This window comes from Danio rerio, chromosome 14 (genome assembly GCF_052040795.2).
Source record: "Danio rerio strain M-AB ecotype USA chromosome 14, GRCz13ab, whole genome shotgun sequence".
In the NCBI taxonomy this organism is placed as follows: Eukaryota; Metazoa; Chordata; class Actinopteri; order Cypriniformes; family Danionidae; genus Danio; species Danio rerio.
The window spans coordinates 53,402,539-53,420,000 of record NC_141034.1 but is presented as its reverse complement, the minus strand read 5'-3'; the positions used below and the strand labels follow the sequence as shown (position 1 = coordinate 53,420,000).

Genomic DNA, 17,462 nt, shown 5'->3' with positions numbered 1-17,462 from the left:
ATCCATGTCCTTGTTCAGTTAACGCTTTAATTTGGATTATCAATAAACCTGAAAGGACTGCATTTGGATCCTCACAATTTTGTTTCACTCCTTGCACCACACGTCAGACGTGACAATATGTATGACCTAGTTGTACTGGACTTGCAATAATTGTAATTCAAATTCCTCACACTTAAAAATCACACTTAACAGGGTCTTTTGGTATTTGATATTTGCCACGGGTGTCCTGTGAGGGTTGGGTTTAGGGGTAGGGTCATTAAATACGCTATTTTTACTGTATAAAATACATTTCTGATGAAGAGTCCCTGTAAACCACCAATACCAACATGTGTGTGTGTTTTCAAAGAAATATACAAATACATACCAAATACTTTGAAAAAGGACACTCCTTTTTGAAAATAGGCTCATTTTACAACTCCACTACAGTTAAAACTTTATGCAGTAATGTAGATTATTTATTATTTCATTCATTCATTCATTCATTCATTTTCTTGTCGGCTTAGTCCCTTTATTAATCTGGGGTCGCCACAGCAGAATGAACCGCCAACTTATCCAGCAAGTTTTTACGCAGCGGATGCCCTTCCAGCTGCAACCCATCTCTGGGAAACATTCACATACAGTCATTCACACACACACTCATGCACTACGGACAATTTAGCCTACCCAGTTCACCTGTACCGCACGTCTTTGGACTGTGGGGGAAACCGGAGCACCCGGAGGAAACCCACGCGAACGCAGGGAGAACATGCAAACTCCACACAGAAACGCCAACTGAGCCAAGGCTCGAACCAGCGACCTTCTTGCTGTGAGGCGAACGTGCTACCCACTGCGCCTATTTATTATTATTTATTTATATTTAAAATGCATTCCTATATTTATCTTTTTCTAGTCTTCTGTTTTTTTGTACAGTAAAGTGTCAAACACATGTTATTTTAAACCATACGGTTTTATTTTTGTTCTCTTTTTAGAAATAAATGACTGCTTATTTCACTTTATCTGTGCCCTTATTTGGCGGTCTTCACCCTCCACCTTATTCATTTGTCCTTTCCCTATTACCTCTTATAGGACTGTAGCAGTGCTTCATAAGTAAATCAATGAAAATGAAATCAGCAAAATTAAATGATTGTGTTGTTTTCTCACTCTTTGATGGCCTGAGGTCTGGTGAAAGTGATGAGGATGTAGTCTCCGCGTTTGGGTGTGAGACCCCAGAAGAAGTCCTCTCCGTTATAAGCTCTTTCCAGAGAGTGAGTCTGATATTGCTCCAGGGTGGTGCTGAGAACTGCAGATGGGTTTGAGTGGCCTTTAAAAAGCACCTGCTTCCCAAAATCTTTATCCTGTAAGGAAACAAGTATATAAGTAAAGAAGTAAGTCAGATAGTATGTCCGAAAGTCAGTAAGTTATTAGGTAATAAGTCTGTAAGTAAGTCAGTAACTAAATAAGTCAGAAACTAAACTTAGTCAGTCAGCCAGTAAGTAAAGTAAGTAATTAAGTAAGTCAGTGAGTCAGTCAGTCAGTCAGAAAAGTAAGTCAGCTAGTAAATAAGTCAGTAAGTGAGTCAGTAAGGACATCAGTAAGTCAGTCAGTAAGTAAATAAGTCAGTAAGTGAAGTCAGTAAGTTAAGTCGGTCAGTTAGTCAGCAAGTAAGTCAGTATTTAAATAAGTCTGTCTGTCTGTCAGTCAGTATGTCAGTAAGTAAATAAGTCAGTCAGTAAATTGGTAAGTCAGTAAGTCAGTCAGTAAGCCAGTAACGTTAAATAAGTCAGTAAGTCAGTCAGTAAGCCAGTAAGTAAATATGTCAGTTAATGAGTAAGTAAATAAGTCAGTAAATCAAAAGGTCAGTAAGTCAGTAGATATTCAGTAAGGAAGTCAGTAAGGAAGTCAGTCGGTAGGAAAAGTAAGTGAAGTAAGTCAGTAGATAAGTCAGTAAGAAAGTCAGTAAGTCAGTAAGTAAAGAAAGTAAAGTACTGTAGGTCAGTTAGTAAGTGAGTCGGTAAGTCAAAAAGTAAGTCAGTAAGGAAGTCAGTCAGTAAGGGAAGAAGAAAAACAGTAGGTCAGTAAGTCTGTGAGTCAGTAAGTCAGTCAGTAAGTTAAGTAAATAAGTCAGTCAGTAAGTAAAAAAGTCAGTAAGTAAAGTCAGAAAAGTACTGTAAGTCAGTAAGTCAATAAGTAAGTCAGTGAGTGAGTAAGGAAGTCAGTCAGTAAGGGAGAAAGAAAGTCAGAAAGTCAGTAAATAAATAAGTCAGTAAATCAGTAAGTCAGTAAGTAAATAAGTCACGTCAGTCAATAAGTAAAGTAAAGAAGTCAGTAAGTCAGAATGTCAATAAGTCAGTCAGTAAGTAAGTAAAGTTAATAAGTAAATAATTCAGTAAGTAAATAAGTCAGTAAGTCAGTCAGTATGTAAATAAGTCAGTCAGTAAGTAAACTCAGTAAGTAAATAAATGAGTAAGTCAGTCAGTAAGTAAATAAGTCAGTCAGTAAGTAAATAAGTGAGTAAGTCAGTCAGTACGTAAGTAAATAAGTCAGTAAGTCAATCAGTAAATAAATAGGTCAAGTCAGAAAGTAATAAGTCAGTCATGAAATGAAATTAAATTAAATAAAAATAAATAAAAACAGGTTTATTTTTAACCAAAAACTATTGTTATTTATAAAAACTAAATGATTAGTTGTCATGTTAATTTTTATACATTTTCACATATTTCTCAATATTATAAATAATATTCTCAATATTTTCAAATATAATATATATATAGAAGTCACCATGTGTTACTTTACAACTAACAAAACACATTAGTTTAGGAATCCCCCTAATAATTAGTAACACCTGCACTTTTAAAGGACTTAAAAGGATGTATTTCCCATTAAAAAACCCTGAATAAGACCTTGACTGTGCCTTGTGTTTTTTGTCCTAACGATGGAGTATATTAGCTACTGTAAATAATAACATACTAATGCTTATTATTAAGCAAACAACATTCAGTTGTTTCCATTTTAGTAAACAAAACCCTAATATATACATATACATGAAAACGGCATGCAGGAAGAAGTTTTTCTTACCCTCAGGTTTTGTATTTTACCGGGCAGAGAGGAATGCAGACCGACATGCTGAAACAGGGAGGGTTTGTGGGTTCTCTTCAGTCGGGCCTTCTCATTACTGCAGTGTTTCTAAGTGCAAAGATTTAAACCAATGACAAAGAAATCTAAATATCTTTGATCTTTTTGACGTTTAAGATAATTGTACTATAAAAACATCATGTACTGAAAGTTTCAGAACTTAGTCTTAAGGGACATATATTGAAGCCTCTCTGTTAAAACATGATAGTGTAGATAAACCCCGCCTCCATAAACGAAGATTAACGCCCACTTACTGCCTGCTATCCCAGCCTACCGATTCACACTGTAGTGTGTAAAAAAACAACTATTATTAATATGGCTAAAATCTTCCACAACAAAAGAAATTCAACACCCACTTCAACATCCCTACCTGTTAGCCCCTCCTACTGATTTACATTGTAGTCAATAAATAATCACTATATTACATAATAGTGTGATATAGTACATAATAAAACTACAAAGACTAAAAAGTGACTATGATTAATAAATAATAAGTCTAAAGCTAAATCAAAAATAGCTGTAAAAATTAACACTGTGATACAATAGTTTCTAGGGTTAATTAATAATAATGGGCTGCACCCACCAATTCACACTATAGTCAGTAAATAAGGACTATTAAATAATATATTTATAATAATATTGTGGCTAAACTCTGCCTACAGATACATGAACGCCCACTTTTACATTATTGTCCATTTAACCCCACTAGCCAATTCACACCAAAATCTGTAAATAACACATTTATTACATGTATTTAAACTCTATGGAAGAAAATCAACGCCTACTAGTAGATCACTGCCTGTTTAGTCCCGCTCACTAATGTATACTGTAGACCAGGGATCACCAAACTTGTTCCTGGAGGTCCGGTGTCCTGCAGATTTTAGCTCCAACCCTAATTAAACACACCTGAACAAGCTAATCAAGGTCTTAGGTATACTTGAAACAGCCAGGCAGGTGTGTTGAGGCAAGTTGGAGCTAAACCCTGCAGGGCACCAGACCTCCAGGAACGAGATTGGTGACCCCTGCTCAAGACAGTAAATAACAACTATTACATAATAATGTGCTAAACTCCGCCTCCACAAAATAAGATTAATGTACACTTCTATAGCATTAACTGTTAGCTCCGCCCATCGATTCAAACTTAAATCATTTGAACGACACTTAAATTACAATCAATCAATCAATCAATCAATCAATCAATCAATCAAATAAACAAACTTAAATTAAAGCAGTGTGTCCATCTATGAATGTGATGTAGGTTGTCAATACATGTAGAATTTACATCGATGGACAAACAAATCTACTATCAAACGTTTAAAAATATTTAAATATTAAAAACTGTTAGCCAATCAGACCAGTGGGCATGTACTTCTGAGTTGACAATTTCAGTTCAGATGAGGAGTCAAAACGAGAGACAATATTACTTCTAAATTTTGATCAAAAATGCTGATAATATAAGTGGACTTTAAATTAGGACAGTCCAAGACTCCTTTAAATATTATATTAAAGGGCACCTATGGTGAAAAATCTACTTTTCAAGCTGTTTGGACAGACAGCTAGTGTGTAGGTAAAGTGTATAGACCATCATATTGGGGTGATATAAACACACCCAGTCCTTTTTTTTTTAAATTTAACAACATAAAAACGGTGGACCAATTGAAGCGTTTTTTAGATCGACCGCAACTTGACGTAGGAGTGCGGTCCCCCCGCCCACTGATAATGACTGAATCGCATCACCATCCTCAATTTGTTGTTTTACATCCGCCATTTTCAGCATGTGAGTCAAAGCGATGTCACCAAAGAAACACCCTTGCTCTATTTTTAGATGTAAGGCTCATTGGGCTCAACACAAGATTAACATTCACCACATGATCGCTCTCATCAGCGCCATTGTTTGTAACTTAAGGTGGGTTTGCAAACCTGTGTACTTTTCATTGCATCTTCCTTACACTTCAGCTGTTTGCATTTCCCGCGGTAACAGAAGCTCCCGGCCATCTTCAGTAGGTGCAGCTAGAAAGTGCGAGCGCGTTGCCTCATATGCATGTCCCTCCATTGGAAATAATGAACTTGCCTTAAGCAGGTCGCACACCAAAAGAGCCGCTCAGCGACGTGCAGAGCCATGCATTTTAGAATTGTAAACATGGGTTTCTATCAGGGTACACACCTGTCTGCGGTGCTCAGCCGTGACTCAGAACACTGTTCATATTTCTACCGTGCCATCTGAATAGTTTAATTTAAAAAAAACATGCAAACGTGCATGTCTGGTGTGCCGTGACGCGGCTCTGAGCTGTGCATCCGGTGTGTGACGCCCTTTAGTTATAGCCTCAGTCAAAGTTAATTCAGTGTGCGTTGTTATTAGTCTCAGTGTACAAGCTCCGAACTTTAAACTAGCATACAGTTGGCTGTAAAACTTTACGAAGACACAAATGATTGTGTACTCTCTGCTTGGTCTGTGTCCGAGTTGTACATGTACGGCTGAATGCTGGTCCTCTCACTCATGTTGCTTCTCTCTGTCTGCCTGTCTGTTGCCATACACAAAGCATGGGAGATCTTGGCTCCGCCCCCTTGTTATGTTGGAAACTAATTTTCATGTGAAGCAACACACCCCTTAAACAGCGAGCTGTGTACACACCCCTAACATGACACTTTTTAACACATTATAATAAAAAAAATTTAACTGTGTTTTAAACTGAACCTAAACTGGCACACTCAGAACCATAATATTAATAATAAATCTTTAAAAAGGGGTACACTAGGTGCCCTTTAAAACTTACCGCGTCTTTCTCTGGGTTACACATTTTAACCCACAGGAAGTGATCGAGCAGCCAGTCGATGGGCTTGTCTCTGTGGAACATCAGGATGAACTCCACAATTATTGGCAGATCTGACGAGCGGAAAAGCTTGCCTAGAATGTACAGCACAATATGAGAACTCATGCAGGGACAGAAAAAGGGATTTTTACCATACATTTAATGGAGCACTCCACAACTGTTTTGAAATAGACTTATTTTACAACTCTAGAGTTAAACAATTGAGTTTTTAAAAAAGTTTTTAAATACATTCAGCTGATCTCGGAGTCTGAGCGGAGCATTTTAGCTTAGCTGAGCTTAAATCATTAATCGGATTACACCATTAGCATCAACTCAAAAATTACCAAAGAGTTTTGATTATTTTCCCATTTCAAGCTTGACCTCTCTGTACTTAACAGACCAAAGAAAAATGAATAGAAAAGCTGCTTTTTTCTTGATCAATATGGCTAGGAACTATACTCTCCTTCCGGTGTAAGAATCAAGCCAGTTTGCTAGCTTACGATGGCTGCAGGAGGTGCAATGATATTACGCAGTGCCTGAAAATAGTCCCCAGTTCGCTAACTTTCAACCAACACACACTCCCTGAGCAAGCAGGTGGTCATGTTTGTTATATTGATTTTCAGGCGATGCGTAATATCATTGCGCCTGCTGCAGTCATCGTAGGGCATCATAAGCTCCTTGATTATTACTCCAGAGTACAGACATTACTCCAACGAGTACAGCTCCAAGCCCTAATCGATCTAGAAAATAGCAACTTTTCCTTTTCTGCTGGTCTTAGTACCTAATGTAACTACAGAAGAATTAAGATTTGAATAGAAAATATATCAAAACTCATTTTTGAGAGAAATGCTAACGGTCTAATCTGATTCAATTATCTATGCTAAGCTAAGCTAAAAGTGCTCCCGTCAGACCCGGGGATCGAGAATGGATTTCAATTTATTTAGTCTATTTACTTGTGTATAGCATCACAGATTTATATTTAGTATAAATAAGAGATCCGAGAGTCATCTAGCTTATTTAACAGACTATTTTTGTCTATTCATTTTAATATATTTTTAGTCTAATTACTAGTTTGAGTATAAACATGTGTACACAAACACAAGACTGTGTAAATAGTACAACAGATGTATATTTAGCATAAATAAGGAAGCTGAAAGTCACATAGCTGATTTAACAGATAATTTTAGACTCCTGTAGTCTATTACTAATCTATTTATAATAGGTAACTTGTAAAAAGCATAGTATCATATGAATGAAGAAGCTGAAAGTCACCTTGATGATTTAACAGACCATTTTAGCCTATCTCTAGTCCATTTTTTTAGACTATATGGCTATACAAAGCATGTGTATATAGTTTCAAATATTTATATTTAGCATAAATAAGGGAGCTGCGAGTCATCTAGCTTATTTAACAGACTATATTAGTCTATTTATTTTAGTCTATGTTTATCTATTTACTAGTTTAAGTGCATAAAAGCATGTGGAAATGGTATCACATATTTATATTTAGCATAAATAAGGAAGCTGAGAGTCTTCATGCTTACTTAGACTGTATTACTCTATTTATTTTAGTCTATGTTAATCTATTTACTAGTTTAAGTGTAAAAAGCATGTGTAAATAGCATTATAGATTTGTATTTAGCATAAATAAGGGAGCCGAGAGTCATCTAGGATATTAAACAGACTATATTACTCTATTTATATTAGTCTATGTTAATCTATTTACTAGTTTAAGTGTAAAAAGCATGTGTAAATGGTCTCATAGACTTACATTTAGCATACATACAGGAGGTGTGAGTCATCTAGCTAATTTAACAGACTATTAGTTTAATTTTTGTCGTCTATGTTAATCTATTTACTAGTTTAAGTGTAAAAAGCATGTGTAAAGAGCATCATAGACTTATATTTAGCATAAATAAGGGAGCTGCGAGTCATCTAGCTTATTTAACAGAATATATTAGTCTATTTATTTAATCTATGTTAATCTATTTACTAGTTTAAGTGTAAAAAGCATCATAGACTTTTATTAAGCATAAATAAGGGAGCTGAGAGTCATCTAGCTGATTTATAAAACAATTTAGTCTATTTTTAGTCTAATTATTAGTTTGGCTATACAAAGCATGTGTATATCGCATCACATATTTATATTTAGCATAAATAAGGGAATTGAAAGTCATCTAGCCCATTTAACAGACTATATTAATCTATTTATTTTAGTCTATGTTCATTTATTTACTAGTTTAAGTGTAAAAATCATGTGTAAAGAGCATTATAGATTTAAATTTAGCACAAATAAGGGAGCTGAGAGTCATCTAGGATATTTAACAGACTATATTAGTCTATTTATTTAGTCTTTGTTAATCTATTTACTACTTTAAGTGTAAAAAGCATGTGTAAAGAGTGTTATAGATTTATATTAAGCATAAACAAGGGAGTTGAGAGTCATCTAGCTGATTTACAGTATTAAACTATTTAGTCAATTTTTAGTTTATTTACAAGTTTGGCTATACAAAGCATGTGTATTTAGTATCACATATTTATATTTAACATAAATAAGGGAGCTGCTAGTCATCTAGGTTATTTAACAGACTATTAGTCTATTTTTCTTCTATTTTAATTTATTTACTAGTTTAGGTGCAAAAAGCATGTGTAAAGAGCATTATAGATTTATATTTAGCATAAATAAGGGAGCTGAGAGTCATCTTGCTTATTTAAAAGACTATATTAGTTTATTTATATTAGTCTATGTTAATCTATTTACTAGTTTATTTGCAAAAAGCATGTGTAAACAGCATCATAGACTTACATTTAGCATAAATAAGGGAGGTGCGAGTCATCTAGCTTATTTAACAGATTATATTAGTGTATTTATATTAGTCTATGTTAATCTATTTACAAGTTTAGGTGTAAAATGTGTAAAGAGCATTATAGATTTATAATTAGCATAAACAAGGGAGCTGCGAGTCATCTAGCTTATTTAACAGATTATTAGACTATTTTTCCCTATTTTAATCTATTTACTAGTTTAGGTGTAAAAAGCATGTGTAAAGAGTGTTATAGATTTATATTTAGCATAAATAAGAGAGCTGAGAGTCATCTAGCTTATTTAACAGACTATATTAGTCTATTTATTTTACTCTATTTTAATATATTTTTTAGTTTGGCTATACAAAGCATGTGTATATAGTATCACATATTTATTTTAAAATAGACTATTTTAGTCTATTTTTAGTCTATTTACTAGTTTAAGTTTAAACATCATGTGTAAATAGTATGAGAGATGTAAATTTTGCATAAATAAGGAAGGTGAAAGTCACCTATGGCTGATTTACCAGACTATTTAAATAAATTAATTCTAGCAGCTCTAACTGCGAGAGCTCATATTTCCTCATCCATTTCTGAGCCTCTTTACATTGACTGATAAAAGCTCTTATCATCACTGCTGTAAAGTTATTTGCATGTATAAATAACCACTATTTTACACTAAAGCAGGTGTACAAACAAGAGAACGGTGCACGAAACGAAACAACTGTTCAAACAAAAGCGGTAGAACAGGTTATTCTGTAATAATACTGCACATAAATCAACAGAAATATACTTGAAGACACTGACCAATGAATCCCAGCTGGGAAAACTCCAAATAAAGCCACTCTTCTGTAAGCACATTATCTGTATATGTTTTCATGGTCTCAAAGAATCCTTGTTTCGCTACTATATCATCCTCAAGCTGAAACAACACATCCACAAAACTGTATCATAATCATGATTCATGACAATTCAAGAGTACAAAAACACACACACACACACACACACACACACACACACACACACACACACACACACATATATATATACATATATATTTATATACATATATATATATATATATATATATATATATATGTGTGTGTGTGTTTTTTGTATATGTATATATGTATATGTGTATATATGTATATGTGTGTGTGTGTATGTATATATATATATATATATATATATATGTATATATATATATATATATATATATATATATATATATATGTGTGTGTGTGTGTATGTTTTTTGTATATGTATATATGTATATGTGTATATATGTATATGTGTGTGCGTGTGTATATATATATATATATATATATATATATATATATATATATATATATATATATATATATATATATATTAAGGCTGTAACGATACACCAAACCCACGATTCGGTTCGTATCACGATTTTTTTTTTTCGTGTGGGGTGGGAAAAAAATGATTTTTAAAACTATTTTTTATTAAATAACATTTGAAAAATCTTTATAAACGAAACATCAAAGAACAATATTAACTATGCAAATTATTAACAATATAAATAGCCATATATAAAATAAATAAATAGCCAAAGCTATATCACTTCTGTTTTCTTTGTAACAAATTACTGTTGGAAAACCAAACAGAACTAAACTCCATTGTCTAGATGGTTCAAGCATGTTGAAAATTATTTTTCAATCAAGTTCTCTTACATAGAAAAAGTAAATTAAATAGCTACTAGGGATGCTCATTTCGTTAATTTTGCTAACCGACAACCGCCGCTCATTAATCGGTTATTAACGGTTAACTGGTCAGATTACTAATAATTTTATATTAAACAAATTGATGTGTCTATTTTGTGTCTGACATACTGATTTATTTTTATATGCTAGCATATTAATAACAGAACAGAACAACAGAGCATCTTCACGCACCTGCAGTGTTTAGCACAGAAGAGCAGAATAATCTAAATAAAATGAATAAAATAAATAGGACTGCCCTAAATTATTTTCACTTAAATAATTAATTTATATTACAAAACGAAAATACTGACTGATTCTTTTTAATAACCGGCATGGGCTTTTTTTCCCAATCGTATGTTTTTTTCTTCCATCAAATAAAAATCGCAGACTTCCTCAAATGTCTCGCTCCATGGAAAATATGCATTTATTTAATGCCCCGCTGTTATTATTATAATCACAAAACCTTTTACATTTTTAATAGAAATCATTATTTTAAAGGTTATGTCCTGATATAGCCTATGGTTTCCTCTCTCTCCCTCGCGGTTCAAGTGTGCGCGCTGCGTGATGAAAAGACAACAAAAATGCGCGCAAATGTAGACTTTTTGTAAACAGTTTTGTTGTTTAAATATGATATTGCATTAATCTGCGTACATGCTTTATATGCTGTAAAATAAAAAGTAAAGCCTATTTGTTGCGTTTATGATGCAGATCCAGGTCAACATAAGCGCTGGTTAAGCATCAACAGGTCTGTATCAAACAGCAATTTTTTTATCTTCCATTTTGCTTCTTTGGCAAATGTGTCTGTAGGCACGGGTTACACGTTATCGTCCCGCAAATTAAGTATGCCTTACAGTTAAACAAGGGGCTGAAAACAAGGCGCACCTCACTGCCTTTATGTTGACAAGGAAAAAAGAGGCGCGGTCCTCTTATGAAACGACTTAATCAGCTGGGTATCGATTGAGCAAAAGTGTAGCTGTCTGTGTTACAATTGTAATATTTAATACTATTGTGATATTCAAGATTTGTATTTGTATTTCATACAGCTCTGGATAACTTAAAACAGCGATTAGACCTTCAGAGTGGCATTAATGCGTCCTGAAATAAAGTGAAACGGCTATAAACTCCATCAAGATAGAGTGATTATGCAGAGCCATATACCTTTATCTCTAAATAAAGTATAACTATAGAAACTGTGTTTATTTTAACTGAAAGCTTCGTCGTGTTTTCTGACCTCACGCACCTGTCAGTCAGCACTCCCAAAGGTTCAAACAGAAAGCGCACAGCACGGTTACAGAAACGTTAGCGCTGTTACCTGACATCTGGTGAACGCCCATCCCTCTCTGCGCAGCCACATTAACAGTGTGAGCAAATCATCGTATATGCGCTGAAAATCCGGCCGCTTTGACAGCATTTGCAATGCTTCTGGCTTTGTCGGTTGTCAAGCGGGGTTAAGTTGGTTTTGTTTTTGATATTCCTGACACATTCAGACGGTCCCTTAATATAGAGCTCTACCGGCTAAATATTGCGAGGGCTTAAACGGAGCAGTGCTTGTAATGTCGAACGAAAAAAGTGTTAATTAGCTCAACTTTTGCAGGCCCGCGTGACGTTATTGGAAAGGTAGTCACGGGGTGTGTCGCGATTCTCCCTTATCACATCGCGACACAGGATCGTAGATCTGAGTGTCGCGATTTTGATTTCATATCGTGTATTGTTACAGCCCTAATATATATATATATATATATATATATATATATATATATATATATATATATATATATATATATATATATATATATACACACACACACACCTAGACACCTGAACACACATGCATGAATAATGATATATATATAAATTTTTATATATATATATATACACACACACACACACACACACACACACACACACACACACACACACACGTATGTATACATACATATATATATATATATATATATATATATATATATCATTATTCATGCATGTGTGTTCAGGTGTCTAGGTGTATAGAAAAAAGCAGGGAGAGTTGATTATGAATATTAATAGAATTCTGAGAGACATAATAAAGAAGGGTAAATAAATGAAAAGAAATAAAGAGAAAAAGGAGAGAGGAAAAATGTGGGGACAACTAATAATAGCAACAACATAACAACAAGAAAGATAGATGGATAGATCAAAGGATAGAAAGACAGACAGACAGACGGATAGATAGATAGACAGACAGACGGATAGACAGACAGACAGACAGACAGACAGACAGACAGACAGACAGACAGACAGACAGACAGACAGACAGACAGACAGACAGATAGATAGATAGATAGATAGATAGATAGATAGATAGATAGATAGATAGATAGATAGATAGATAGATAGATAGATAGATAGATAGATAGACAGATAGACAGATGGATAGATAAATAGATAGATGAAACGAAGGAGGGACAGGCAGACAGGCAGACAGATAGAGAGATAAGTTGTATATTGGCAGTACCTGAACATAATAGGTGCCCTTAGACTGTGCATACAGCATGAGGAAGCTGTAGTCAAGATTCTGCTTGGTCCTCCATCTGTGAACAGAATAAACTTCACATTAACATCATCGAATTGCAATTACTTAAAAGCATTTGCACAACTCAGCACAGGTAATTATCTCACTTGACTCGCTCCTTGGGATCTCCAAAAGTTTCCTTCAGATTATTGAAGTCTGGGTAAAAGTGAGGAGACGGAGAGATCACCTCAATCACTCCAGAACTGACGGCATCTGGGAGACTGAACATGACTGTGAGTATGTAGAAATATGCAAATATCTCTAATGAAGCGAGTATGAGTAATTAATAACGAGATACTCACTTGTCCTGTACACTCTGTACAACAGAATTTACAAACGCTGGATTAGTCTAAAAGGGAAAACAAACATACATATTAATTAAATAATTGTATTCAATTTAAATTGAACACTACTGTTGCAAAGTTTGGGAGCAGAGGTTAAGGATAGATTAAATTAATTAAATATTTAAAGGGGACCTATAATGCAAAAGTCAATTTTCTAAGGGGTTCTGCCTTTGTGCTTCGTTTGTTTATTACAACACCCCTACACAGTGCTAAAATCAAGCATCTTCACACTGCCTTTGGTCTTGACTAGTGCGGTTGAATAACATTTGTCCTGGGAGCACTGTACAAATGTGGCGGCGCTACTGGCGCATGCTTCGAGTGCTTATGCGATATCTTGTGAATATATCTATGATCCTGAAGACAGTAATTAGTATGTACAGGTGTGTTTGATTAGTGTTGGAGCTAAACTCTGCAGGACACCGGCCCTCCAGGACCGAGTTTGCCCACCCCTGGACCAGAGTAATGATGGTAAAATAATTACATATTACATGTTTCATTCATTCATCCATTTTCTTATCGGCTTAGTCCCTTTAATAATCTTGGGTCGCCACAGCGGAATGAACCGCCAAATCATCCAACAAGTTTTTACGCAGCGGATGCCCTTCCAGCCTCAACCCATCTTTGGGAAAATTACATGTTTGTCATTATTTCACAATATTACAGTTTTGGTCACGCAGTAGGTAGTACTTTCGCCTCACAGCAAGAAGGTCACTGGTTCAAGCCTCGGCTGGGTCAGTTGGAATTTCTGTGTTGAGTTTGCATGTTTTCCCTGCATTCGCGTGGGTTTCCTCCGGGTGCTCCGGTTTCCCCCACAGTCCAAAGACCTGCGGTACAGGTGAACTGGGTAGGCTAAATTGTCCGTGGTGTATGAATGTAAATGAGTGTGTATGGATGTTTCCCAAAGATGGGTTGCGGCTGGAAAGGCATCCGCTGCGTAAAAACATGCGTGGTTCATTCCACTGTGGCGACCCCGGATTAATAAAGGGACTAAGCCAAAAAGAAAATGAATGAATGAATAAATATTACAGTTGTCGGCACGGTGGCTCAGTGGTTTGCACTGTCCCCTCACAGCAAGAAGGTCGCTGGTTTGAGTCCTGGCTGGGCCAGTTGGCAGATAAATAAGGGACTAAGCTGAGGAAAATTAACATATTAAAATGACAGCTTTGAGCTCTATTTTTGATATTAATAAGCGAAACTGGCCCCTTTCGAAAACATTTTATTCAACCAACCAACCAACCCCAAACTTTTTTAACAGTAGTGCGTAATGTAAATAATCATTAGGTGTTTTCATTCAAAAACAAGAATAGAGAAGAACCTGAAAAAACAGTCAAAGATATTAGTGACCCGTAGAAAGTGCACCATTAAGGAGAGGAACAAAGATGAAACAAACAGACAAAAATCTAGAGCACTGGTTCTCAAACTGTGGTATGTGCACCACTAGTGGTACACGGGCTTCCTTCTAGTGGTACGCGGAGGAATCAAATATGTCATATGTACATGCTATGTATATTTCAAGGTTTATCAAAAATCATTTTTGTGTGAATATGATGACAGCCTATAGCCCCTTTCACACATACAGACCTTTCCGGAAAATTACCGGCAATTTTTCGGAAAGGTGTGTATGTGTGAACAGGCCCACGCAGGAGAAGCAGACACTCACGTGGGAACGGTGGGCGGAGAGAAGCAGCTTATCTGTATTTAAAGCTACAGGCTACAAAAACAGCTACACTGTACTCAGACACCAACATGGGCAGATTCTGGATGATATGATAAATTATATGATGGGTATTTTGAGCGGAAACTTAACAGACACATTCTGGAGACTATCTTGTAAAAGGGGTAAAACAGGTGCTTTTTAAAAAAAAATAAAATAATTTTTTATTTATTTTACTTAAATAAAAAGTATTACAAAAAAAAAGAAAGAAAACTACAGAAATGCACCATGAAACCCAAGCAAACAGAGAGGTTAAAAGCAAAATAAAACCCTGGTGTAATATCATAAACCCATGTAAACCTTTCCAGAGCAATAAAAGAGATAAAGCCAGAAGTGATTTAAGAGAGCAAAGAGCACAAGGGTTCAAAAGTTACCTCAGCAACAAAGACTACAATGACAATATCTTTCTTCTGTGCAGTGGAAAGGTCAAAAAGCAGAGATTGGAGTGTGTTCACTAGATAACTCTGTTTCTGCCTGTGAACGGTGGGCACGCCGAACACCATAGACACTGTGTGAACAGTTAAAACCGAGTGTCAGCTTGTCTTCCTATGGTGATTGCATTACAGTGTTCAAATACAGTCAAATAACCTGTTGGTTAGATAGGATATATATATATATATGAGCGCACACACACACACACACACACACACACACACACACACACACACACACACACACACACACACACACACACACACACACACACACACACACACACACACACACACACACACACACACACACACACACACACACACACACACACACACACATACAGTTGAAGTCAGAATTATTAGCCCTCTTTGATTTTTTTCTCTTTTTTAAATATTTCCCATATTATGTTTGTCAGAAAAAGGAAATTTTCACAGTATGTCTGATAACATTTTTTCTTCAGGAGAGAGTCTTATATGTTTTATTTCGGGTAGAATAAAAGCAGTTTTTACTTTTTTAAAAAATATTTTAAGTACAAAATTATTAGCCCCTTTAAGCTATATTTTTTCAAACCTACAGAACAAACCATCATTATACGACAACTTGCATAATTAGCCTATCCTGCCCAGTTAACCTAATTAACCTAGTTAAGCCTTTAAATGTCACTTTAAGCTGTATAGAAGTATCTTGAAAAATATCTAGTCAATTATTATTTACTGTCATCATGGCAAAGATAAAATAAATCAGTTATTAGAGATGAGTTATTATCTCTAATAACTGATATTGGGGGGCTAATAATTCTGACTTCAACTGCGTATATAACATTAGATTTGCAGGGCTTGCAATGCATTCAGAAGTTAATATGCATGATATATTTGCTTTTGGTTACCATCATCATCTTTATTTATTTATTTGTTTGTTTAATTTAATTTATAACTACATTGTAAAAAACGATCCACAAATTAGTCATAAATAAATCCGTAATATCTGTAAACTATCCATAAATATTAAAAAAACTTTTATTTATGCATTTGAATTGCATTATGAGAGCTTAATCTTTCAAATTTTAACCTTGAAAAGTTTTAAAAAGAGACTTTTATGTAGAGACTTTTATAAGAGCTATATTACATAGATATATACATATATATATATATATACACATACATATATATATATATACATACATATATATATATACATACATATATATATATATATACACATACATATATATATATATACATACATATATATATATACATACATATATATATATATACACATACATATATATATATATATATATATATATATATATATATATATATATATATATACATATATATACTTACATAGATACATATATATATATATATATACTTACATAGATACATATATATATATATATATATATATATATATATATATATATATATATATATATATATATATATATATATATATATATATATATATATATATATACATATACACATATCTATATCTATATATCATATGTATATATCTATGGCTATATTATTTGGTTTGGTGTTGTATATTGCACTACAGAAATGTTGTAATAAACTGCCAGCACATTTTCTGTAATTTCACAGACGTATTTCTCCATTATTTCTTATGCATTATATCAGTGGTTCTCAAACTTTTTTTACCAAGTACCACCTCAGAAAAAAACTGTCTCTTCACGTACCACCATAACGACCGGTATTAAAATACAGTAGTGTAGTTGACTTAATTAAGCAGCTAAAGCTCTGCACAGTTCAAAAACAAGGCAGATTAATTACTATTATTATGCATATTTATAATTGTCAGCCACTTTAACCATTGTCACTGTTCTTGAAAAGTAAAAAGAAAACTGCTGTACTTAAATGTAAAGTTTTATTATTAAGTATCCTATTCATCAAAACCTTGAAATGTTGCTTGGACCTCATAAATATAGGCTATATG

General features: G+C 34.2%; 1 protein-coding gene across 4 annotated transcripts in view; it reads right to left on the bottom strand.

Annotated features, from left to right (window-relative positions):
- zgc:154054 overlaps positions 1-17,462 on the bottom strand; it is a 56,224-nt gene that overhangs the window by 28,570 nt on the left and 10,192 nt on the right. For 2 of the 4 annotated variants that reach the window (XR_015506919.2, NM_001077724.1), the window contains 8 exon segments: positions 15,440-15,573; positions 13,310-13,356; positions 13,115-13,228; positions 12,951-13,026; positions 9,534-9,648; positions 5,886-6,016; positions 3,055-3,162; positions 1,141-1,334 (listed from right to left, as the gene is read on the bottom strand). Coding sequence is in view for 3 of the 4 variants with exons in the window: in NM_001077724.1 (NP_001071192.1) it covers positions 1,141-1,334; positions 3,055-3,162; positions 5,886-6,016; positions 9,534-9,648; positions 12,951-13,026; positions 13,115-13,228; positions 13,310-13,356; positions 15,440-15,573 (919 nt within the window). In the remaining variant the exon portion in view is untranslated. 4 annotated transcript variants of the gene reach the window in all.